The sequence below is a fragment of the Dromaius novaehollandiae genome, chromosome 19, assembly GCF_036370855.1.
Source record: "Dromaius novaehollandiae isolate bDroNov1 chromosome 19, bDroNov1.hap1, whole genome shotgun sequence".
Classification (NCBI taxonomy): domain Eukaryota; kingdom Metazoa; phylum Chordata; class Aves; order Casuariiformes; family Dromaiidae; genus Dromaius; species Dromaius novaehollandiae.
In genome coordinates this window covers 4,277,980-4,304,691 of record NC_088116.1, presented here as the reverse complement: position 1 = coordinate 4,304,691, position 26,712 = coordinate 4,277,980, and the positions used below count along the sequence as shown (strand labels likewise).

General features: G+C 39.0%; 1 protein-coding gene across 4 annotated transcripts; it reads left to right on the top strand.

Moving 5' to 3' along the window:
* The first annotated feature begins 1,351 nt into the window (after positions 1 to 1,351).
* GDPD1 (glycerophosphodiester phosphodiesterase domain containing 1) lies at positions 1,352 to 20,490 on the top strand. 4 transcript variants are annotated; one of them, XM_026101437.2, is made up of 10 exons: positions 1,352 to 1,643; positions 6,813 to 6,855; positions 10,102 to 10,237; positions 10,916 to 10,961; positions 12,188 to 12,306; positions 12,968 to 13,057; positions 14,154 to 14,287; positions 15,415 to 15,474; positions 16,366 to 16,417; positions 17,363 to 20,490. In XM_026101437.2, exons 1-10 carry the CDS (start codon positions 1,508 to 1,510, stop codon positions 17,483 to 17,485), a joined length of 939 nt encoding a protein of 312 aa, XP_025957222.1. In that variant the 5' UTR covers positions 1,352 to 1,507; the 3' UTR covers positions 17,486 to 20,490. The 4 variants fall into 4 exon arrangements, with proteins under 4 accessions (XP_025957222.1, XP_064379235.1, XP_064379234.1 ...); XM_064523165.1 differs by lacking the exon at positions 1,352 to 1,643 and adding an exon at positions 2,757 to 2,973; XM_064523164.1 differs by lacking the exon at positions 1,352 to 1,643 and adding an exon at positions 3,006 to 4,593.
* Positions 20,491 to 26,712: the final 6,222 nt, after the last annotated feature.

The following is a 26,712-nucleotide window of genomic DNA, read 5'->3' as shown; positions in this document are numbered from 1 at the left end:
ATGTTGTGAGAAATTATTTGTCTTTGACCTTGTCTAAAAAAAGAGGCATTGCAGTTCTGATTTATCTTAATGCCATCATAGCCAGAAACTGTTTACCCATATCAAGTTGAAATATTTTGTTGCATTTGTGTTCATAGAGGAGACTTTGTTTTGAAATTTATATTGCATGTTAAAAAGAAATCTGATTTTACTAATTAAAGTATAAAAGCCCACTTAATTGCAGATTTTGGAATGACAGATCTCTTTGCGAATGAGACCTGCTGGTGAATTAGGAAAAATCTAAAGCAGTATTGATTTGTCCAAAATGAGCAACTACAGCTTAAGTTGTCGGTAGGGCCTGACTTGTAGTAATTATCAAAATTCCCTCAATTTGAGATTTGAACTGGGCAAATGTCTCCTTTCAGCAACAAAAAAATCTGTTAATTATACTACCCTTTTTGAAAGATGCACTACATTGTGTCTTGAAAGGATAGTTTAAATCCTCAGAGCTTTATTAATGTCAATGACAAAAAATTAACCATGGAAGTCAGCTTCTAACTTTCTGTCGAGGTAAGATGTATTATTAAAAAATGGCTGTATGCTGTGACCTAATTTCATTTCTAGAATATTAATTTTAATTAGCATACACACAAATTTTGGTTTGCCAATTTTGTAATAATACAGTAATTATACTGCATGACCAGAGGTGAGACCCAGTTTCTGTTCTGTGTAAGAAGTATCTGTTCATCAGCTGGCTGGGGAAAATACTTCCCTGTGTCTTTGGAGCAGCATCTCCTTCTCCCTCTGCACGCTGTAATGAATTTAGATTTACAAAGCACTTAACGATTCCCGAGCATAATACTCCAGTGCAGTCAATAAAATGAAAAGCACTACAGAGAACAGTTGTCTTTGAGTCAAATGGCAGCGTTACAGACAGCGGGGAACGTGAAATGGGAAATTAAAGCACATAATTGCTAATCGCTCGCGAAATTTGTAAACTACTTATAGAAGTGTAAGCGGCGGCAGGCGCGTGCGGAGACGGGCCGCAGCCGCGGGCTGCCACCTGCCCGGGGAGCCGCGGGGCCGGGCGGGCTGTGAGGGGCCGTTTTGGGCTCGGTGAGCGAATCGCTCCCGCCTGGCGCCGCCAGCCCCGAGGAGGAAGCGCGGAGACCGGCGCGAGGCAAGGAGACAACGCCGAGCGCGGGCGGCGCCTCAGCGCGGGGGACGCTCCCCTCAGCGCCAGGTGGGGCGCGGCCCTAACGGCTGCGCTCGGAGCCGGGGGGGGCTGAGGGGGGCTAACGGCCCTAACGGCTGCGCCCCTGCGAGGCGGGAAGGGGCTCGCGGCCCGCCCCCCGCGCGTGCGCACTGCGCCGCCTCCCCCAGCCCGGGGGCGGAGGGGGAGGCCGGCTGCGGCTGCGGCTGCGCGGCCCGCAGCGGTAGCGGCTCCCGCAGCGCCGCCGCTTCAGTGCGAGCCGGCTGCGGGCCGGGCCGGGAGCGCCGGGCGGGAGCAGCCGACGAGGGGCGCAGGATGTCGGCGGCGCTGTACTTGCTCTCCACGCTGGGCGGCTACGTCCTCACCTCGGCGCTTCTCCTCAAGTGCCCGGGGCTGCTCCACCGGCCCAAGCGGCAGCGCTTCCGCTGCCGGCACATCTCGCACCGCGGCGGTGAGTGAGGGGCGGGGGGGCGGCGGCAGCCCGCCTCTGCCGCCGGCGCCGAGCCCCCGGCCCGCTCCCTGCCCCGCTCTTCCCCCGCCCGGGTCGCGCTCGTCTCCCCGGTACCGGGCGCGGGCGGTGCTGCCGGGGCTATATTGGGAGGCTCTCGAGCCGTTGCTGTGATGCCCGTCGCTCGCAGTGGGCTCCTCATAAACCTTCCTCCGGTAGCCTAATTTTAGGTGCCACCTGCTGACCGGTGCTTGATTTCAGAGCTGAATTAAGTCTCCGAACTCGTAGCACATCCCCTGAAATCAGCCAGTTCTCCCGGGGATTCGGATCTTGATGGTTTCCAGACGGATAGCTCTTTTTTTCCCCTAATAATTCTATAGTTAATCTCTCTCTCTCTTCCTAGTAAGAGGAAGGGCTGACCGTTGTTTAGAGCAGCTCCAAAGGTCCGTCTTGCTGCTGTCCTACCGATTCATTACATGCTCCAGATACTTGGTTGCTTTTAGCTCCAGTCTTGCCCTTTGCTTTTTGGCCGGCAGAAGAGGGAGATCTCGGAGCAAGAGCGATGGGGGGAAGATGGGTGACCCTCTCGGCAGCTCTGCGGAGTCTCGTAAAGGAGTTGAGACACGCGGCTGATGCTTGCCGAGGGCTTGGCTTGACCCAGTGCTCTCCGCAGGTGCTAGGTTCCTAGGACATTGGGCTGTGAAACAAGTATAGGGAAAAATGGGGAAGCTGGCTCTGGTTAAAAAGTTCCACAGTGAAAGATAAGGTGTAGAGTTATGTGTGGTAAGCTGTAGATAAGCCTGGCCTCTGGGTCTGTTTGCAACAAAAACTCTGGGCTAGGCAAGTTTCTCAAAACTAGATTAGTTCTATATGTCCATAGCTCTGGATGCTCTTAGGAAAAAGGGCTAAATGCAAATACTGTCATATGATGCAAAAAAAGACAAATTAGGAATCAAAATAGTAGGGTTTTTTTCTGAAGTAAGTTGTTGCAGGCTGTTAAATAAGGTGCCTTTTTAATTTTAAGGCCCTAACAAGACCTTTCGGAATGCAAGTAGAGGAAAGGGTTTTACAGCACAACTAAGGAGCATTATTTTTGTTTATTAGAAAAACTGCTGCCTATAGCTTTTGTAAGAAGTCTTTTTTATTTAGAAAGTTATCAGTGGTGTTCTCGTGCTCTTATGTTAGCATGAGAATTACACTGCCTTTGGTAAGTGGTGTACAAGGTGTCTAATACTTCTCATTGCTTTGCCTTCTAGATTCAGAAGAAATACAGAGTTTGCTGTGATTTTGTTCTTTCTCCCCTTACTGTTGGAAACAGTGGTTCAGTACCGTGGTAAATCTGATGTCAATTATTTGAATCTTGTCCCCTCCATATACTTGCTCCAAGGCCTTACGGGTAGTCTGGTTGCTTCTCATCATAATAGAAAGACATTTCTGAAGTTTCTTTTACCTTTTCTAAAGCATTGGGAGGAAGCAAATGTGGCAAATCTTACATTTCCTATTCTGTGCTGGTCAAGGTCAGTTCTTCCCTTTTCCCTGCTGCCCTATTCAATTTATGAAGATATTGCCAATCGGTCTTCCAGTAAATATCTTGCCAAAAATGTTGAAGATGTATTGGATCCACTGTTTAAACAGTTTTAAATGTTTTGATAACTTATAAAACAGATTAAGTTTCTTTATAATACATAGCCTTAAGTATAGCACAAAATGCACCTTTTGATTTGAAATGTGTATATTAGCTGTTTCCTGGTCAATATTTTAATTTACAAATTTTTGCTAACTTTTTGTTTATTAATTTAAAAGCTTTTACAAACTTGCCAATGATTTTGTCAGAATCTAGTATGACCTCTTTAATACTTGTTTGTTCTCGCTTTTTTGTAATGGCATTAGTTAAGATTTATAACCCTAAGTCTAGAATGAGAGCTTTTAGGCTATTGCACTAAGTACTATTAAAATAACAAAAAAAAGCCTTCCTGAATGGGATGATTATTCATTAGGCATTGCAAGACAAAGTCCACAGTCTTTGAATTGCTCTTTGTTTGTGTATATACTGTGAAGCACCTCTAGGGTAGTAGTGCAACCCTTAAATAACGTCTGGGTAGCCTTTTGCTCATCAGGTACTATGAGATTGAAGATCACTTACTTCTTACTCATTGTAGTGTTTACTTTTAACTGTAATTCCTGTGGGACTTAAGTTCTCAGACTTTAGTCCTACTGTAACTTTCCATGCAGTGTCAGGTTTCCTATTGCATTACTGCTATCAACTTCAGAGTTCAAGATACCACTTGTTTGGCTTTCTCTTCTCTGAGATGCAGCCTTGTATGTGAAGTCTCCTAAATCTGTGGATTTTGGTTTTGCTTCCTTTTTTAATGCAAGAGTTTTCTTCTCTCAGTTTAGAGCTCTTCTGTGGAAGCATTCCTGAGTTATTGCTTCACTTCTGCATTGTTTTAAAATTATAAATTGGTCATTTCTGAGATCAATAATTAAGTATTGATGTTCTGTGCTAGAATCCTCTGTCTTTGCCAGCTGTATGGACTGGATTGCAGAGTCTTTTGAGAGAGGGTAGCATTATCAGACATAGAGTAAGTGTATGTATCCAGCCTGTCTGTTGTTAATAAGTTATGCTTTCTAATGGAATTTATCTCCAAGACTATTGTAGAATCACTGAATAGTTGAGGTTGGAAGGGATCGCTGGAGATCATCTAGTCCAGCCCATCTGCTTAGAGCAGGTTGCTCAGGACCTTGTCCAGTTGAGTTTTGAATATTTCGGAGAACAAAGACTTTACAACCTCTGTAGGAAACCTGTTCCAGTGTTTGATCACTCTCACAGTAATTCTTTTTTAATGTTTTAACTGATTTTCCTGTATTTCAATCTGTGCCCATTGCCTCATGTCCTTTTGCTAGGTGCCAATGAGAAGAGTCTGGCTTTGTCGTCTTTACCCCCTCTCCTCAGGTATTTATATGCTTTGATAAGATCCTCCATGAGCCTTCTCTTCTCCAGACTAAATAATCCTAGCTCAGTCTCTTCTTGTATGTCAGGTGCTCTAATCCTTTAATCTTTGTGGCCTTTGTTGGACTTGCTCTGTTATGTCCATGTGTCTCGTACTGGGGAACCTGGAACTGGACGCGGCACTCGAGATACTGTCTCACCAGTGCTGAGTAAAGGAGAGGAGTTGCCTCCCTTGACCTGCTGGCAATGCTCTTCCTAACATAGCCCAGGATGCTGTTGGCTGCCTTTGCTTACGTGAGGAAAAAATCCAGAACTCTGTTGGCCTTGTCCTTGAGCCGGTGATTGACTTTGACTCCCCTTTGTCTCATGGTAGTGCTTTCAAAATTAGAGTATGCAGCTTTAATGCTTGGCTATGGCTGCTTCGGCTCACGGGATGCTAAAGCATGCTGAGGAAGGTGATTTTCGTCTTGAGTACTTGAGAAACGTACGTAGTTCACAAAGCCAATAGATAATAGGTGATTTTGGAGCTGCATCTGAGTAAATAAAATGTCAAAAGGCTTTCAATAAACCCAGCCTTTTTCTCTTAGGAAGGAAAATGATTCAGTATATCCATTCACTTGCTTGTTGTAGTTCCCTTTTCTGAAAGCCATGTTGCTGATTTGGAACTCCTGTTTCAGCTGGTCTCTCTCTTTTTTTTTTTTTTTTTCCTTCATTTCCCAAAGGCATTACAAGTGAGGCTTTCTGTTACTGCCTGGTTTGACTCACCATACCTACCATGCAGCTTGCTTGACAGCAGTCATTTAAAGTCTTATTTTTGAAATTTCTGCCCAGAAATATTAGGGTATTGTTTTGTTCCCAAATTAAAGGTTGACTCTATGTTTTCCCTCTGTTACAGTTCAGGTTACATGGACTGTATTACCACAGTTGATAAACTAAGTGCAATAAAAATTGAAGTTTTAGATGTCTTATGACTCATCATCCAGGTCCTGTGCACATTTTTCCCATCTGTTGGACAGGCATTGGTAGTACGCGATGAGATTCTCATGCTTTTCTTTTGCCAAAGGTACTTTTGCCACTCAGCCTATCTGCTAATTCTGCTATCAAATTCCCTAAAATATCAGTGACTGTCTAATCACAAAGTTATTGTAGATTAACCATGTTGATATATGTTAAACCATACAGGTTTTGTCTTTTGATTCCAAGTTAGTTAAGCTTTTCTGTATAAACTTATCAGTGCAATCTAACCTGGTAACAGCAAATTTGTTTATTGTGCGTGCATAAAATTGTATTGCTTTAATCACAGGCTTAGATAAGTATGTATTGGTAGGTTTTGTTAATAGGCAAGGCCTTATTAGAGCTTCTATAATTATGTTGTTTACAAAGTCTGTCATTCGACACTGCCATAGAGCAGCTAAAATTTGCATAGATGTCTTCATCAGTAAGTGTATCTTCCTGTATGCATCTCTTCAGTGCATAATATTGCATATTTTCTGAGGTTGGGACTACATCCTTTTCTAGCCCCTAACCAGGTTCATTTGCAAAGATTAATTTGCAAAGAGTGATGGCCTAAGAGTTGCAGGTTTTGTCTTAGTTTGCTGTCTGAGAGAAATTTGTTTGTCCTTTTTTGTGGAATTAAAGTCCATTTCATTCCATGTGTATGAGGTCTGTCTCTGCCAGCAGAATAAGCCTTTATTGACTGACTTATGCTGTTTCAGGAAGTGTCTTCGCATGGAAAAAAGAGGTCCTCACCTCTCTGAGCGTCAACTGGGTTATGCGTTTAGGGAATAGCAGCTTCAGAGAGTCTTTTTATTTTTTTCTTCCCCCCGTCATCTTTTCTCACTACTCCTTTCACTGCGTCTGAACTAGATCTCATACATATACTGTTCCTGTGCCTGTGGAGCATATTACCATAGCCAAAGAAAAAGCCTTTAAGCAAAGCCGGGGCACCTGAACTCTAATTTGTATATTCAAAGTGTTACAGAAACCCAAGATAAGTCTTATCTCTTTTTAGATAAGATGGCCCAGAGAAAGTCACGTCACTGGAGTTTCCCCAGTGGGCTAGCAGCAACTCTAGGATTTATGACTCTAGCCTCATTCTCATTTGTCCAGATATTTCTTCCAAATATGTACTTTTTTATTCCATTAATTTTGAATTTATTTCCACTGGGACTGGGGGGAGGATGAGGATTTTGTGCATGTTTTATTTTTCCTTATTTTTGCAGGTGCTGGAGAGAACCTGGAAAACACAATGGCAGCCTTTCACCAGTGAGTACAATGGAACCAATAATGTCTAGAATGGTGTTTTCATTGTGTTTAATGACTGAAGCAATCACAAAAGATGGGACTTCCAGCAGTTGTTTTGGGGTATAGTGTTTTGTTTTTAAACATCATCTTTCCTTTGAGCAACTTCTTTGGATTGCTAAATATTGCTACAATTTAAAAATGAAGAAATTGGGGTGCCACAGGCTTTGGCTTGTACACAGTCATGTACTAAACTTGCATTTGGAAATAAAACTCCTGAGCCCTTATTCCTCCTGCTTTAACTAATAAAACAGGTAACAATACTGCTTCCATGTTTAACGGAGATTCCTTTTTCCTTCAGTGACGGTCACCTTATATACATGGGGGCTAATCTTGGCCTTTAGGGTATTAGGGAGTGGGACGCTGGCACGCTAGTTAATCGCAATGGTATTTGATGCCATGTGGTGGGTCATCACATTAAGTATGCTTTGGAGGCTGCACAGAAGACGGCTGAAGGACCTTACAGCTAAGGGAAGATAGTGTAATAGAGCAGGATGACTTTCACGTCAGCTTATCTAGTAATTACTGTTTTTGAAAGAAGGTGAAAGAGTAAATATCAAATCCCTTCCTTTGCTCTTGGGTTTTGAAATTAAATGCAGCAAACTAGGAAACTAGGAAAAGCCTTTTTTGATTAAATACTGTACTTCAGGCTTCAGTTTCTTTCACATTTTCTTACCTTCTTTAACATACAATGCTGGATTTCAGGAGATGTAAATTTGTTGACTGCTGTCATGGCCATAAGCAACTCTCTTAGCTATTCCACAGTGTTATAGTGTTCAGTTCCCTCATCTGTATGGAAGGAGATAACTTGTCTTACAGCAATATTGTGACTGAAGTCTTAGCGTTAGCAAACTTTTAATATACCACTACAAAGCTAATGAAAGTGTTTGTGCTGTGTCTTTTTTCTTCAGCATATACTTCACTGGCGGTGTGTGTGAAAGGCTCTGATCTAAGGGTATAAAACTGTTAGAAAGCCTTTTAAACCTCCAGCATTTAAGTAGCAGTGAATTATAAGAAAGTTCTCAGAAGCATTACAAAAAGAAGGATGTCTGAAACTGCAGTTGCCAAAGAGCAGTGACCAAATTGTGTAGGCAGCTTTTTTATTTATTTATTTTTTTTAAAGCATGCTTGGTGCTAAGTAGCCTCATCAGTTTGTGCATTTCCTTGCAGATTGGGCAGTGCCAGCTTCTGCAACCAAACAGTGCTATTGAAAGTGCTGCGGTGTTTTCTGTCTCCATGGAAGCTTAGCATAGCTTTCTGTGTGTTGGTCCTACTAGCCTGCTGTTTTTCTGCTACCACATTTTTCTGAAAGTGCTTTTTTCTTTCCTTTTTAATGGTTTCTTAATTTTCTTTTAGTATCTGTATTGGTTTTATGTCTATAAAACTGAACAGGTTAGGGAAAGATGCTTGTGGGTTTTTTCTCTGATTTTTATTTTAGCGTATTTATAAACTTAAACTAACTTTTTATTTCATTCTCAGAGGCGAATAAGTTGTAGTACTCATAGTAAGGAGTGTACTAGGAGTCAAATCATGTTTTGAGATGTTGCAGGTGTTTGTTCTGGCCATATTATGTTTTAATTATTTTATGACCGTAGTGTAACAAATGCACCAAGATTCATTTTTTTAAAATGTTCATAACTATCAATATCCAAAGTTCAGTTACTTGTTTTGAGATTTTTGGCTGCATAATAAAAGCACATCACCTCTGCAGAAAGCGGAGTCCCAGCCATTACCGTGCATCTGCTGCTGTGAAAGGGGCGAAAGCTTTGTTCCTCCCAGCTGCTCATTTTGCCACCTCCACCAGTATGCTATCAGAAAAAAATTTGTAGAAAGCTGGTGAGCCACATCATGAAAAATCATCTGGATTGGCTCAGATAGGTTCTGAATTGATTGGTTTATACCAGCTATCAGATTTTGCATGAAGCCAAATAGGGTGTACCTGCCAGAGCTGTTCCTGCAGGTCTGGGCACGCAGGCGTATTTGGCCATTGGTGTAGTTGGATCCAAAAGAGAAAGCTTGTCTGCAGCATAAGACCTGCCCTCTTAGTTTTGTCTTATTTGTATTTTAGTATATTACTGTTGTTGACAGTAACCCAAACTATTAAAAAGGAAACAGTTTTACTTCTGCTATTCATACTCTGACAGTGATTTCTTAAATATTAGTAGAGCCACTTCTCTTCATTATCATGCTACAGTATTAAGTATCCTACAAGCTGTAAAAAAGAAAAAAAGTCTGGTGGTAACAGCTGGTTCTATAGTAGCATAACCTATAAATATTCTGGAAAACAATAATAAGTTCTTTGTGCCAAAGACACTACTTTTGTTTGCATGGTAAAACACTTGGTAGATTTCTGTGGGCTGTAATCATTTCATACTGTGCTTAAATGCCTGTATGGTGGTTTTAGATTTTAAAATAATTGTTTTTAACTGAAAAGAGTCATATGTAGTGTCTTAAAGTATATAGAAATCTGACATAAAAGATGCCACAATAATCTAAATACAAGTTTGATTGTCTTTAATGCAAGCATGTAGTTTAGCATTGTTTTGACAGGAAGCAGCAAAGTGAACTCTCAGGATATTTTTCATATTTTACTGGATTTCCATTTCTTATATGAACGTGCTTGGTTAAGAGAGAAGGCTTTTAAAAATTCAGTGTAGTTACAGCAATAAAAGTGCTTGGTCAACTTTAGAATTTTAAACTATGTATATTGTGCTGCATTAGACCATGCCTAATGGAAATTGATTTCCAAGGTATGGCTTTTCTTATTTATTTCCTGTTACCTGAAACAGTCGCCTACTACTGAAATGATTAGCTCTTTAAAGAGTTTGTTTCTTTTAGTGGTAAATGTGCTGATACTAATAAGCATCACACTCTAAAAATTCTGAGACAACACTTTAGAAGTTTCTCAGTAGTGAGAGAGTAGACTGCACAGGCGGAAGTAAGACTTGATTTCTGTAGAGGGCAGAGCCAAAGCTCCGACCTTCAAATCCCATCTCTGATTCATAGTATCTTGTTTATTCTTGCATCAGCTTTTCACTGCAACAGAGGTTATTTGTTTCTTGCTTTAAAACAAGGTTGCAGGGATTCATTGCATCATAAAGCATCTAAAGTGCTTTCCTTGGGATTAGTTTAATTAAATAACATGTGTGTGTTAGGTTTGGACCTGTACAAAATGTATGTTTGGTTCAAGGCAGACTTCTTCGTTTCCAGTGCAGTTAATATAGGAACAGACATGTTGGAGCTAGACTGTCATCTCACAAAAGATGAGCAAGTGGTTGTGTCCCATGATGAGAACCTGAAGAGATCAACAGGAGTCGATGTCAATATATCGGACCTCAAATATTCTGTAAGTTGAAGAAAAAATATCAGTGCTAGATAATGGGTACGAATGTGTTTGTAGAATGGCTGGGGGGAGGATGTGTGCATGTATGCGTGTGTGTATTTAGTATCCAAAATCCAAGAAGAGTATTTATCTTGTTTGACAAAGTTGTGTAGGCTCCCTGGGTGGTCAAGGGAGAAAAATAGGCATGCTTCCAGAGGGTGATTAACTCTATCCCATAGTAGCTTGGATAAATGGCCTTCTGGAGGTTTGCCTGTTTTGCCATACTGATGACAGGGAGAGCTTGGTCAACCAGCTATTTTTTTTTTTTTTTATGGGTAAAGCTGGAAGATGAATCCCACCTGCAGAGACAGCTTTAAAAGCCTACTTTGCAGAACTGTCTTTCCACCTGATATTTTAGTAGGCTTCTCCATGTTTTTCAGACAGGCATCTGAAAACGTTCTTTCTCTTATTCAGCTGAAGGTAACACGGGTCTAAGACTGCCAAACAGTTCAAGTAAGAAGGAACCGAATGTTCACAAAATCACTTCTTGGGCAAGAAGCCTAGAAACATATGCAAAATATCGTTTATGCTTTTAAAGATAACTTATATGGCTTATGAATTATAATTTTTTGTCTTTTTCAAGGAAAGTCATGATTATGTCACTGCTTTTGAATTAGTGTTCCTTTTCCCTTTATTTTCAAGGAACTTCCTCCGTATCTCTGCAAATTGGATGTCACATTTCAGAAAGGTAAGTTTTTGACTTTTGCTGCTTCAATTTATGGTAACAGTAACTACTTTTCTGTAACTGTAGTGTGGCAATTTCTTACTTCATCAAAGGGAACAGAAAAGTGAGGACTTGCTTCTGTCAGGATCTTGATAAGAGAATCTTTAAGAGAAAAGAAGTTACGGTTTCTAAGGCTAGGATTATATTTTTTTCATGTCAGTAGATGGTGAATAAATTTAAAATGTAAGACATCTCTTTCCAAATAAACATTTCAGTTGTTTACTTATCTACTTCTTGCAACTGCTTTCCAGTTCCCTTGTGAGCTCTTCAGAGAGTATTGATTTAAAATTCACTATTATGAAAATCAATGAAGGCATTTATTTTACTTCTCAAGTGCTATTGTGCTGGTGCACTCTGTACTTGAAGTACCACAAGATGTCAGATAACATAGGTATTTTCAGAAGGATGAATGAAGGGAGTAATAGTTACAGTACATACAGCTTAAAGATCAGCATGAATATTGCTGCAAGAGAGGAAGACCTAGGAAATGATTAGTGTGTCTTGTGAAAGTAGTGATTCTTGAGACTATGTTTGAATAAAGCTTACAAGCCAAAACTGGGTGCTTCCGCTTTGAAAACACTACTGGAGATTGTCAGATGTATATGGCTGAAGGGCTTTGTGACTATCTTGAATAATCCTTCCATAGTTGAATTGTCTGGTAAGATAAGCACTGAGTTTAGCTCTGTGATATGTTACCTTTACTTATAAATCTTTTTTTGATAGTAACGAAGTGGGGAGAAGGTTCAGCTGACTCCTTAGATCCACAAGCAGTTCGAGACACTAAAATTTGGGATTTCTGTCTTCTGTTGCCCTTACTCATTAGGCTTCTCCAGTAAATTTTCCTAGAAAGAAAAGCTTCTTTTATCAGTTGATCTTATTTCATATTAATCTCATTGCATTGGGTATGTGGTAAGTGAGCCCCTGTTTGCTAGTTCAGGACTTTAATGATGCCTGCACTCATACTGTTGCTAAATGATGAGTGAGTTGCATCAGTTCTCATTACTAGGGTGAGCTTGTCACAGTTAATTACAACCATACAAGTGTAATAAATTCTCTTTCCAGTTCAAAAATGTCCTAATTTTAGGATTTTTTGTAGACTTTAAAATAAAAAGTGCTCTAATATCTTAGCTTTTCTCTTCGGTATGTTAATAACGATCACAGCAGTGACAACTTTCTCTCTGTTTCCCCAGAATGCCACTGTGAGGGTGAAGATAACCGTATTCCACTCCTGAAAGAGGTGTTTGAGGCATTTCCGCAAACTCCTGTCAACATTGACATCAAAATGAACAACAATGTGTTGATCAAAAAGGTATGTGATAAACTACACTGACCTGAGACTGAATGTCATGTGGAGGTGTTCAAATTCCAAAAGTAAGGGCTTTTTTGAGTTGCTGGCAGTGTGAGGCACTGAAGCAGGTGTCCTTGGGCTCTTTCATCCTCCATCTGTTAGGTCTTCCTCCATGTGTAAGGTAATGCGGAAGACAGAAGAGAACTAGTACAGGGTATTCTGCAAATAGCTCTTTATTGACTCTGTCTCAGCATGAAACAGATGAAGGGATGTCACGTATCTAGGGACATCTTGGTTTTATATTTAATACGAAGACTTAATATGGATTCTGTTGCCTACAAATGCATCATAAACGGATGATACCAGTATAAAGATAAGTGCTCGTCACAGAAGAGGAAATCTGCTTTCCATCAGATACTACATTGCCATTTTCCTTTTTAAAATTCTCTAGTTTTTCTTGTAGGTATAATGCTATTTCCTTTTCTGTTGTACTGAACACCTGTTTCCTCCTGTTCAAAGTAATGTAATCATCTTAAGATGGAAGAGTATAGAAGAATTATCTTTTCTATAATGACTTGTGTAGTTGGAAAGTAGCAAATGGAGTTTCAGTTAAATAATTCTGCACAACATAATATTTAGGGAATGCATGTTAGGGTTCTCCTTTTTTGGTTTTATATTGCAGGTTTCAGAGCTGGTGAGTCAGTATAAGCGAGAGCACTTGACTGTTTGGGGGAATGCCAATTACGAGGTTGTATCAAAGTGTCATAAGGAGGTAAGAATGGGTCCAAGCTTTGTTTTTCTTGACCTCTGTTTCACTGTGTGGTGACATTTACAGAGAAGTAGCCTGTAAATCAAGATGAGGTATTCCAGTGAGCATAGTGAGCTATGCCAGACTTTTAGCTGTCATCTGAAGTTTTGCACCTCAATTGCATTTTGCTTACTACATCATTAAGGTAAGTCAAGCAAACTTAACACCTATATACTCTGCAATAAAATATTTAAGGAGAAAAGCTTAATCTTGTTTTATACTTCTGTAATATAGGGGGTCTTAGGAATTGCTGGCATAAAAACAGAAAGCCTCTTTTGCACATCACATATCATTCATCTGGTGCAAAAGCAATTTTGATACAGATTGCTTATTGTGTGTTTTTTATTAAAATAATGGATGTAGCCATTAGCTGTTACAGAGTTGTATTGGTATAAAGCTGATTTACAGCTATAAATTATATTCCTTTTTGTGCCGAGGAATTGTACAATTTGGAATTAAATTAAAACTGTGTTTAGTCCAAGGGAATTATGCACCTGGGTGATACTGATCTAATTGAGAGTATAGACATTGTACTGATCTATCTGTGCTCTGAAACAGGACAATACCATTCCCTACCTTAAGAGCAGTTGTGTTCATTTTTTTCATAGCATCAGCGCCCAAGTATTTTGTTTCATAAACCAACATCTTTAAAAAGGTGTTGTGGAGCAAGTTGATACAATATCATACTGTAGCAAGTCCCAAACAGATAAAACACAGCTTGACCACCCCCTTCTCTGTGGTAATGCTAGTCGAAGACAAAATGCTGCGTAGTGTCTTGCAGTCTGGAAAGATGAAGGCAGGTAACAAAAGCAGTACCGGAATCGCTGACATTTTACCTTTTCAGGTCACTGCTGCCCCTTCAAATTGTGTAAAACTTTTGCTTGGATTACAAGTTACCAGGAAGAGTAATTTAAATTCAGTGGCAGACACAAACAGTTGGCAGCTTATCCTTTAGGTACAAGTGCTATATTTTAAACATGCGTTCATGAGTAAATTTATTTACAACAGACTCAACAGTCTACACAGGCAAGTTAGAATCTTTCTCTACTGCTTTCTACAGAATGCTGACATTCCCATCATCTTCTGTTTGCAACGCGTCCTCCTCCTTGTTGGGCTGTTCTACACTGGTCTGCTGCCATTTATTCCTTTCAAGGAAGAATTTTTGGAAATTCCAATGCCTTCAATCATCCTCAAGTGAGTTAGCCCTTCGGTGGGTGTTGCAGTGAAGTGATAGTAATACCAGTGAATGCTAATGCCAGCCTAAGCATTGATTTAGTCAGTATCCTCGAGCTGAATGTGTAGTGGAATGAAACATTTCCAAGAGAAACTAAATGCTAAAGTAGATAGGTAGGTAGTGATCTAGTACACTGTGGCTCAGTTCCTTTTCAGAATTCATGATAAGGTAGTAAAGTTGTGTTGAAGTATTGTTTTACCTGGAATCTGAAGTATGAAGTTCTCAGTCATTTGTGGTGATTAAAGTTTACACTTCCTAAAAATGTGAAGGGGTCTTAAGGCTTATTCGAGTAACTGGCTTAAGTTACAATTCCCCTATTGTTCTCAGTGTTCAGATAGTTCATTGCATTGTATTAAAAGCTTTTTAGTGATTCTTGTCTTTCAGAGGAAGAAGTCAGTCCATTTGAGTTGAAGCGCTTTAGGCAGAAAGGACAATTATAAAGCAAGTGCTTAACACCTCGATAGTGTCTGTCCCAAAAGATTACTGTTTTGTTAGTTTAGGTACTCTTGTATACTCTCAAATGAAAGCTATGCAAAACTTTTGCTCCTCTGTATTTAACCTGTCTTAGGCAGCTTTGAATTATACAGTTTTTGTGGGATACCTGTGTATATCAATTTGTTTTTGGTTTAGTGTCTTTCATGGGATAAAGCAGCTGCCTTTACAACACAGCTCGTGCTGGTGCCGTCTCAGTAATGATATGTAGCAGTGCTGTCTGCTTCAGTGCTGTACAAATAACTACTTTTCACACCTTTCCTCCTTTCTCAGATGTGGAAATTGAGGCCAAATTAATCTGATTAAGGCCAAGAGGCAAGTTAGTATCAGGGCAGGTTTGAGTTTTCAGGTGCTCTTTGTTTCTCATACCTTACTCAAAATGCTGCTGAATACTCACCTCTGCTGCTTTGCTTTAATGTAACACCTTTCTCCTGTGTAACCCAATTCTAGGTCACTGTCTTGAAGCCAAAGGGAAAATACTGCTCTCTGATTTGAGAAACTGCAAGACTAATTCTGCACATTTCTTTTGCAGAAATATGTCAAACAGTATTTTGATCTGTGTTGCAGTGTTTTTTTTCTCCTTCTTTCTCAATAGGCTGAAAGAACCACAAAAGATGACAAGAAGCCAGAAATTTATTATCTGGCTAGCTGACACGTAAGATTTACATCTTATTAATAAATTTATTTATTTTGCCTATATATTGATGTTGGCCCAAGCAGCTAAGATTAGTTATTGCTATAACTACTTGTTGCACTGTAACTTCTTTCAGTTTCTATTTTTTGTCACTGCATCATATTCAAATATTTGAATATTCTGTAGCTGTTCCTCTGTGTGTGTATTTGTTATATGCTGAAACATACTGAGGTGCAGTAGCAGTGGGCAGTATTCCTATTTATGACCCAAAATAATGCTGAATTAGTCTATTTTCTGTCATTCAGTATGCTCAATTAATCCATGTGTAAGTAGATTCAGAATGTGGCTTTCTCATTTCATGGGATTGTTTCATAATATTGCTGAAGAAGGTACGGTTTGGCTTACATGGAACACTTAAGTTTCTAAGGGTGCCTGTGATTCAGAGAAAATTAATCTTATGCTTTCAGAGGTTGAACTTGATTGAGATAAATGCCTTCTGGTTCTTGCTTCTGTGACTTTCATCTGTTGGTTTGATTTCTTGAGTGGCCAGTTAGCAGAGTTTTCTTGTCCCTGGGTGTATGAAGGATAAAAGCTCTTCTGAAAGTAAAGGGATTGATTCATCGAACATGAGACAGAGTAACTTAACAGTGAAGAAAGCACTTTCTGAATTTGATCTTCAGAAGAGTTAATACAAAAATCCACAGCTAATGCAAATTTCTGGATATCTGTGTTAAGTAGTCTTGAATAGTATTTGGACTAAACTTATGTTTTAATTTGTTTTATGTTCTTTGTTGTGGAAACCATTGAATCTAAATGTTCTGTGGAGGACTTATTACAGAACATCAACAGATATTAAAAACTTTATGTACACTTCAAGTTTTTGGACAAATAATATCTTTCTCCTTTCTGCAGATTGCTAATGCGTAAGGCACTTTTTGACCACCTCACTGCACGGGGCATTCAGGTACAGTGTGGCAAAACTAAAAGTAAATCCGCTTGGTAGCTAGCGGGGACTTGAATCAGCCAGACCTGTCCTTAAGATGGTTTAGTGTTCTCTGCCCTTTTTGTATGAGCGTTATGTTTCTTCAAAGTCTTATGGCTTTGGTAGTCATTACCCTTGTGTTTGATAATTACCTTTTAAACTTATTTTGGGGGGGGGCGATGATGTTTTAATGATAAGTTGTTTTTTTAATGGTTTTGCAAATAAATTCTTATGTTCAGAAAGCTCAGTGCAAAGAGCAAAGTCAGGATTAATATAACTTTGTTATGGTTCATTTAGAATAAATATATTCCTTCACCTTTGTTACTGAAAACACTTAAGATTTACTTGGGAGAAACTTAAGTCTATTCAGCTTCTCACTATTGAGGGTGATTGCTGCTGCTTTTTTTCTTTTTAATGCTAGGTAGATGGTCTGTATTCTGAAACAGTCTGCTGTGTTGCTAGGATTCATAGCTGCTTTTTGGTTCTTGAACAATAGCTTATGCTGTTACATTTGCGGTTCTGTAGTTACAAGGGAAGAACTATGTTTGGGAAAAGACTCCTTAATTTAACTCTCTTAAGATTTCTTTTTTCCTCCCACTTCAAATTTAAACCTACAAAATCTGCTAAGCTGCTCATCCTCTTTTGGGCTTTTCACTAAATATTTTGACTTTTGGAGTTATCTGAAGACTCAGGCACAAACTGGAGTCAGCACTAAAAAAAAAAAAAAAAAAAGCCTTTGCGGGGGAGGGGGGGAGATGAGTAGTTGGGTACTTTTTGTGTCTTTGGCATGACAGTGTAATCATTTTATATGTGGCATTCCCCCCCCCCCCCATATGAAACATTTTAGGTCAAAATTTGTCTCATTTTTAACGTGAGTTTTTCTTGTAATTTTTGTTTGTCTTTCTGTTCTCTTCTTCAATCTTATAGGTGTATATTTGGGTACTGAATGAAGAACAAGAATACAAGAGGGCATTTGATCTGGGAGCCACTGGAGTGATGACAGACTATCCAACAAAGCTTAAGGAGTTTTTACACAATTATCCAGTGTAAAGGAAAAAAGCAGGAAAGATCTTGTAAAATAGAATAAGTGAGCCAAGGATTTGCTTCATCAAAAACATTCTCAGCAATGTACCCATAAGTCATTTTGATGAGAGAGATAATTGGATGGTCTGTTGCCTTGTTGTCAAGTTGCTATATAATGTAAAAATTGTCTATTTATTTTAAAATATTAATTGCATAGTTTACATTTGTAAATAGTTCATTTAGCACAGGTGCACTTCACTAATAGTGATGACTAGGAAGAAAGTTTTTGGATAGGATACCTGTAGATCATAAGCATTATTTTACCTGTCACATGTCCCTAAGCAGACATCAAGACGTGACAATTATTCCAATTGCTTTCTAGTGGGCAAAAACTAAAGAATTTCTGAAATTGTAGCCTGTGTGTATTGCTTGTGTTGCTTTTAGTTTTCAGATAACTCATAGGACAAAAAGAAAAACAACACACAGGAGAAATAGGAAGCAGAATATGTGGTTATCCAGATAGTTTAGCCTGCAAAGGGTAGTCAGTAAAGGTAGTCACTCTTTTACCAAAATTAACTCACTTGGTCAGTATAGATTTACTCAATTCTTTCTGATAAGAATGTTAAGTTTGAGTTGTGATTGTATTTGGTCCCCTTTTTGATGTGATGGTAATACTGTAACTTACTGGTCAAGGTGTAGATTAAGCATTTAAGCTGGATTCTGGAGTCACCTGCTGTGAGTTCTGGGCACCTCTACCAGAGTCTAGGTTTGCCCCTGGTTCTTCCCTGACCAGCTGCGCTACCAAGGCATGGCAGCAGCTACTTTCCCAGAAGGAAGATTACACTTTCTATAGACTCTTTGAAATAGTCTTTTCACAAGGGAAACCTATGTTTTAGAAGTGTCTTTTGCACTTTTGTTGTCCTAACATCCATTGGCTTGATGGATGGGAAGTTGTTTTTAGGGTGAGGGACCAAGACTACTTTTAAGTTTGGTCAGGAGATTCAGGAACGACTTAGAAGGTTCCTAGGAAAGTAACTTACCCAAAGCAGATTTATACATATACTTGTCAGAGGAGCAGGTGTCAATCCAGGATCTATGTAAATTTATGGTATTTTTCTCTCCACAAGAGTCCATTCAATATTTGTGAAGTTTTTGTACATGGACACGGAAATAACTTTATTCGCAAAAGTCAGGAAACCCCAAGTGTGACAGAACGAGGGTAGATAGGAATGCATTTCTGCACGCTTACATACCCTTCCGTCATTGTGCATGGGCATTACGTACACATCAAACAGATTTGAGCCTGCAATGCCGTTGTTTTTTGGTGCTGCTATGTTAGTGTTAGGATTTTTCAGAAAGAACTTGATTATTTTAGTCTAATAACCTATATAAAGCTCAGTCATTTAATCATCAGATATTGCTGGAACAAAGCTATTGTTCAGTGATGTCGTTAACTTATTTTAAGACACTTCTATGTAGAAGAAGTAGAACGAACTACTGCATTTATGGTTTAAGTGAACACACGGTGATGGAGGCAAATGAGTTAATGGTGTACTTTTAAATATGTGTCTGATTATAAATAGACATAAATTCAATTTCCTCTTAATTTAATCAGGCTTGTTGCATATTGAACGGAAGAGAGGAAAATGCAACTTCCTGACTGTTCATAGGAAAAAAGATGCAATGATTTATTACATACTAAGCTTCTTGTTTCCCCTTCAGACCATTACGCTCTAGTCAGATAACTGCTAATAACCAGTCTAGTGACAGTCTTGCCTGTTTTCTAATAGTCAGAGAATAGTTATAGAATAGGCTCCATATGTAGCTCAGTAGGTAAAAGAAAAAATTCTACCCTTTCTGTCTTAATTTGGTTACTATCCAGTGTCTCGCTCCAGATAGTAAGTTTCTGTGTGATTTGGATTTTTTTCTGCTCAGTGTCATTGCTATCAGATATTCAATGCACATACTTTCATTAAGATGAAAACATAATTCTAATTTTAGAGAATACTACCAAATGATACTCACACTTTAAAAATAAAACTGCTGTTTAAGATGGGAAAACCTAAGTTGGACACTCTTGATTTCTGAACTTGAGCTCTCAAGGGACAAGTTGGTTTCTTTCGAGTTTCCTTCATCACTGCATAAATAAACTATTTTGCTATATTCACTATTGAATCACAGAGCATGGTTATTAATGACAAATTTTTTTCATCTTTTCATTTTAATCTTTTTTTATAGCAGTGGGGGTGGAAACTTCTGCCTTCAAAGATGCTCAGCACATTCTTTGATCACTAGTCTTCTTACATGTGATGTAGCTTTTGACTACCCTGTTTGTATTTAGTCTCTCTCTCTTTGATAAATCTACTACTTGACTTACTCAAATTTCAGATAGTAAGTTACATGTGAGGGAAGGGTTCAGAGCTGGAAAAACTACTGTATTTGCTCCTATTCACCCATTTGGACTTTAGCATGAGAACTAAAGTTTGATCTCTTAACAGAGACAGAATGTTGTATGGATGAGGCCATGAATCTGGAGCACCGTTGCATAGAGCTTAGGCCTTGATAATTGTTTGTAATAAAATAATATGGAGCTGAGATTACTGTACAGACACATAAGAATGTTCTATCAACTCATTGTTGATATTCCAGAACTTGCTGTGTGACTTTTTATTTTATTTTTTTTACCACTTGTACAGAAAAGCATTTGTTGTGATCTTGCACAGCTGTCCAGGAGGATGTTTGGAGTTAGTCTGTCTCTCCAAGGAGAGATTTTTTTTCAGGTATTTTTAATTCTAAATATTGTTTAAAACTTACTGTGTTCTCAATCCTGTTGCAAAGTACGTTATGTTTGAAGGATGATGCATGTATTCTAGGCACTTCTAATTTGTGGAAAGTCTTGTGGACCTCTCTAGCTTCAAATCTATGAAGTGATTTCTCTTTTCTTGTAAAGAAAGATTGATGCTCTTGAAATGTGACACATTAAAACATCTTTGCTCATAAAAGATCTAAAATTAAATACTCATTCATTGAAACTTTGCCTAAAATTTTAATTTCTGAGGTTATGATATTGTATTTATAGAGTAGTAAACATTGAATTTTTGGTGGTTTTCTTTTTATGTGAACAGGGTTGCTCAAAAGAAGGGGGCATCTCATATTCTGAACTTTCTGGAGATTTTTGGCTATATGACATCAGTTTTGTCATATAGCGATTGTAGCATCCATAACTACATGCAGCTAAATCGAGCCTGGGGAGGATTTAAGTCCACCTTTTCCCTGTGCAAATGAACTTAAAGTAAAACTTTTGAAGCCAATTCCTATTTGATTTATCCATAGACTTCTTTTAGACATTAAGAAATAATACTACAGAAATTTGATTAGAAGTGGTCTCCATATGTGATGCTAGAAGACTGTGTAGAGGATTCTGCTATTTCAATAATCCAATATGTGCTGTTGCTTCCAAAGGTCTGTCTGCAAAAAAGCAGCACATACTTTATAAAAAAAAGAAAAAAAAGCAGCATGTCCATGCATCTGCATATTAAAATAATCAAAACTTAAGATTGGTGAAAAGTGGGAAGATGCCCAAGTTATATATGCAACTCTTGAAATTTTACCATGTCTTAGCTTGAAATAAATGGGTCTTCTGTAATAGTGGTAGGGGAAAAGAGGACAAGCATGAAGATCCCTGGTATCTAATTATAACTGGAAATGAAGATTAGCATGCCTGCAGAGCCAATTCTGTATGTATGTTTTCACCATCAGTACCTTTACATTTAAGAACCACCAGTGCAAATTCTGTCCACTGATCTAGGATTGTAGCACCTTTGCATAAACTGGGGTCTGGAGTTTTGTGTGGATCGAAACAGCAAGTTGGAGTGAGGCAAGAAATGCTGCTTATTCTGTGGATATCTTGAGTATGGTGGAGGTGCTGCTGGACATACTACGCTCACTAGTGTTCTGGGTAGCCATGCTCGAAAGTAATTGCAGGAGTGTCAGAGCAGTGGCTTGTGCTTGGCACTTCAGTGTCAAAAACTGCTGTCTGCCTCAGAGCTGCTTTCTGATTAATTATTTTTAGACATCATGATCCTTAATTCCTAAGCACAGTAATGGATGCCTAGCAAAATGTCAGGCTTTTGGCTGGGAGGTATGTACGTGGATTTTTTGTTTTTGTTTTTTTTAGTGTATCATTTGTTTCTCTAATTTAATGATTGGTGGCCCAGTTATGTCAGTACTGCAAAACTTACAAAATACTATTATAGGCCAGGTTTTGAAAACACTGACAAAATCATCTTATATAGCTTGGTTCCAGACATCTGCTCTCCCCGATGATCTGGCTCGTTAGCAGAACGTAGCAGCTCACAGATGAGGAGGGTATCGTATCTGTGTATGTATATCGCATCTGAACTGAATGGGGGAAATGAAAACGTTCAATTTTCTGTGCATATAAGATACTGCACCACAGGAACTGGCCTGAGATCGAAACAAGCCTACATTGTAAAAGAGTTTGATCTGTCTTTTTAATTTAGTTAAGAACCATCGTTTTCTATTTGATCTTTGAAATAGTAAATATGTGGTAATTCAGATTTAATTTTTAAAATAACCTTACTGTGACCTTTAAATTATTCTGAAATACTTTTTCATAATGTCTTAAAGACCTGTTCTAATTAACTGTCTCCTCCACACAGTGAATCTTTTACCTCCTCCTCATTTTTGTAGGCTTGTGCAAAAGAACAGTGATCAATGAACTATGGAATGTAAAAAGCCTTTGGCTGTTGACAGCTAGTACCTGCAGATACCTGCTCCCAAACCGGCGACAACAAGCTAGCTATATTTTAAATCTGTTCATGTTAGCAGATACTCCATTTGTGCAAGTTTTTAAACGGTTTTGTATTGTCCTTCATTAGATAGTCTTCCACAGATATGGCCCTCTGATACTTATGTTCTTTTTCCTCGTGATAAGCAGGTTAATATTTCCTCTAGTCCTAGAGGATTAAAATTCCAGCTTTCCTACCAGATTTCTGTTAAGTTACATTAAGTTCTAGGTTTTAAGGTCAAGTGTAATTTTAAAGCTTTGAGGCTTCACATTAGGTAAGAGAGGTGAAGTGTGTGCTTCATATGTCACGACACATACTAGCTTTTAAAGCATTTTGGCAGGCTGATAAGAGACTATTTCCCCAATTGCCCTGGGCAGTGTTTTCTTTCTTACTAAGCATGCTACGTGGCTAGTAAACCAGAATAGGGAACCGGGAAGCATTAATGCGTATTCACATCTGTCCTGTTATGTCTTTTAACATGAAAGCATTAATGTGTGATCACTTCTGATAGTGTAACCTGCTGTGAATCCGTAGTACTAAGACTTGGTCCTCCAACAGAATATGCAGGAGCTCTTTACACTCTGTTTATGCAAAGCCATAAAGCATTTGTTTGGGGTATTTTCAGGATATACTTTTCCGACTTGGTGAGCAACATCATACGCGTTAGTACAAACCTGCAGATCTTGGTTTGTCCCTGGAAATTCCTGCCTGCATGGAATGGGTGGTTTTACTGGGCGTGTGAAATTCCCTGCTCAAAGAAACAAAACCAAATCTTAACAAAACCAGGATAACAGCCGGGCCTCTCTTTACCTGTCCTGCTCCTATTTGCCGCAGGAGGCCGCCAGAGCCCCGCTGGTTTTTGGTGCATTTTCAGCGTGGCCCTGTGGGTTTACATGGGAGTTGATGGGGAGGCGGATGCAGGAGCTGCAATGCAGAGATGAAATCTGAGGCAGATGCTCGCCCAGTTGCAGACTGAGTTTTGGCCCGGCTCTGGGGCTAGGTAAGCCGGACAGTGGGTTCATGGGTGCCCTAGTGCCTAACGCGCTGAACAGTGCTGTGTGAAATAGGATGCTCAGGACTCTGTGGATAGTGAGTGTTTTATGACTTTGCTGTCAGGTATTTTAATAGTTTTGGAGGGAAGGTACTTATGAACACTTGCGGGGGTTTTTTTTGTTTTTTTTTTCTGTCTGACCAAAAATAGCAATGCTGTCAGTGGAAAAAAAATCACTGTTAATATATGAAAGCACCTTTCATTCGATGTGAAGTACTTGAAGATGGTTATGCTTCATAATGTCTATGAAAAAGTTGGTGATATCCCTGCTTTAAAGATAAAGAAGCAAAAGCAATATCAGGCTAATTAGCTTTACCCTAAAGCCCCTAACATCAGTTACAAATAAAATTTGAGGGTGCTGAGAAACTGAGATGTTTAAGAGGTTTCTAAGTGCTGCTTAAAATTCTAACACAGCACTAAAGTGTTAAAGCAATATCTCCATGAGTGATTTGATACTCCCCCCCAATACTGCAGTGATAGTGGAATAGGAAAAATTAGCCCCAGTCAGTCATGCCTTATCAAATAGAAAGGACTCTTCTAGTCTAAATTATAATAAAAGCCAAAACTGATGTCAGACACTGACTGTATCAATTTAAGTTTTTCTGAAACTATAGAGGAAGACCAAAAAAATCCTTGCCATATATATTGCTTAGGCTCTAAAAAGGGATGTTTGCAAATGAAGAGAAGTGAAAATTACTGCTTAGCTGTTTAAATTGAAAGCTGAGCTGTCAAGCAGGTTAGACCCCAAATTCAGACTCTTATTTAAAACAAATCAGTTTCCCAGCATCTTAGCTCGGTAAAAGTGTGTTCGTGATGCTTGCTAAATTGTGCTTGCAACCGGTTTACAACCCGGATTTTGTGGTGCAGAATCAAATGTGAAAGGTGTGACTTGAAGCTTCAATGAGAAAGTAACTAGGACCAAATATATTTTATTTTTTCCAAGCTGTTAACACTGGAAAGCTTCCACTTCTCATGAGCCAGACTAGTAAATAATTTAAAGAAAAAATGTTGGGCTTTTTTAATATATTGTGTTTGTTTTTCCACAATGTGAAGTTGTGCTATCCCCTAGATTTATATCACTGTAATTCCAATAAAGCACCATTCTAAAGCAAATTCATAACAATAGAGAACTTCATTTTATATATATATATATTTATATATACATACAGACAAGTGATTTTGAGGTGCTCCTTGTAAATAAGGTATATTTTCTATTAGCGAACTGAAAATTCTACGGTGCAGCTCATCTTCACATAGGAGGAAAGAAAAAAGATTCTCTGTTATGCAGAGGATCTCTTTAAGGATGTATAAATTTATTTTGCTGATGGTTTCAACTCTGGATACTTGTGGTTACCCGTTATGAGGAGTCTTGGTGATCTGAAGTTCAAGCAAACGTTCTCACCACTTCCTGCACATAAGCTTGTCCAGATCTGTAAAATACAGCTTCATTTAGCACTGGTGAGATGCTCTAAAAGTCTGTGTTAGCTCTTGTCGCTGGGCTTAAAGAGGAAAGATCTTAAGAAAAGAAGAAGCTTAAAGTAAGCCTTCAGAGTATGGTTGCTCTCGTAGCAGATAGTCCAAAGATAACAGGACGATTTCCTGTCGTTTGAATGCGTATGTTGTTCTTCTTTCCAAATAGGTGACTTAGAACTACCGTGGTGCTTGAATGTTCATTAATAGGATATTTAAGTTGTACTTGGTAGTAGGATTAACTTGCAGGAGAAAATGCCATTTTGTGTTTATAAACAACAGCAAAAAACGTTTATAAAGTACCTTGGCTAGCTGGCATGCAAATTCCATTTTAGTGATAATATCTGAGGGCTTTTGCTTGTATGAAAGGAGATACTGCTTTCTATCACAAGGTGTGAGGTGATTTTTCTACCTACATATTAAAAAAAAGAGCAGAGTATCACAACAAATAGAAATATTTTTGTATCACCCATTACTTACTCTCCATATAATTAATGTAGGGAACAGAGCATTGCCCTTGCAACTACCAATAAAGTGTAGTATTCACAGCAGAGAATCATCCTCTTGGTAGAAGTCATAGCTATAAAATCAGTTAATGTTTTTATGGATTTTCTAAGGCAATATAGTGTTAGAGCAAGAAATACACTTAGGACAATAATCATCAAATATATCCCAGTTAATATATAGCTTCTATCCCTTTCTGTGGGAAAAGGGCAGGTGTTAAGTGTGACTTTAATAATGTCTTATACAGTGGTGAATTACTGTTATCAGTAGCTACTAAATGCAATGATGTACCTGTGTTTTCTTGAACTGAAACTAGAAAAAAGTGCGGTAAGAAGCCTTTGAATTACACAATTTGCTCTTCCTGTCTTGTAATTACAGTGCTTGGAGGTGACTGCATTTAACTTTGCTTTGCACTTCTTCCTGGCTTAGGTGCGTGCGTGTGCGCTGCCGGGCGCCTGCGTGTCGTGCGTGCATTCGTGTATACACACACGCTCTCGGTGCAGGGTCTAGTGAGCACTTGGGTGCAAGACTGCCGAGGTCACCACTGAAAAAAATCCACGGTAAGCAGTAGGATGACACTGATGGAGATTTCCAGATGACACATGCTGTCTCTTCTTTTACCTCCTTGTGCTAATTACAATCCTATGGTATATTTAAGGAGTTAGGTTAATCTTAGGTGAAGTTCAGGAGCCAGCTGAGGACTGATCTACCTAAAAGCTGTCGGTACGGGTAAGCACCGTCTCTCTTACTTCCTGCCTTCAGATTATCGCGTGATGTGGTGCTGCTGTTTAAACAGCTGCTGGCGTTAACCTTAGGGGAGAGTCTGAAATGACCTCAGTGTAAAGCAGGTCATAATAATTACCTTATGTTTAGTTAGTGCAGACTAATTGCCTTGGCATTTAAAAACAGAAGTAAAACTGTATTAGAAAGTAACTGCTGTTTCTACCTTTTCCTATAACCCTCCAACGTTTCACTTGCAATCCTTGGTAAAAGCCAAAAGGAATTTTGGAAGTGTTTATTGACCCTGAGTACTTCAAATTACATTTGCAGGGTGACAGTAGTGGAGGAAAGGAGGAACTGTGGAATGAACTGCGTTTTCAGAGAGCAGCTTAGCACCTGCTGAAAAACTGGGTCATTTTAAGGCTTATCAGTTTGGCTAATCAAAAACTGTGATCCTCATTCACTGGTCACTTATTAAAATCCCGCCCTTAAGCTTGGGGGCTGTGATTTTGCAGAGCGCCTGGAAGAGGTACTTTTTTGAGTCCTATTGATATTTGGCAGGATTTTGTTGTGTGATCGTCTTCTGCTGTCACGCACATATATTCTAGGCAGATAGCTATTGCTTTTGCATGCAAATACAGAATTTATATATCTTTATTGCTGCTACCCATTACATCTTGGTGTATTACTGAGCGGAC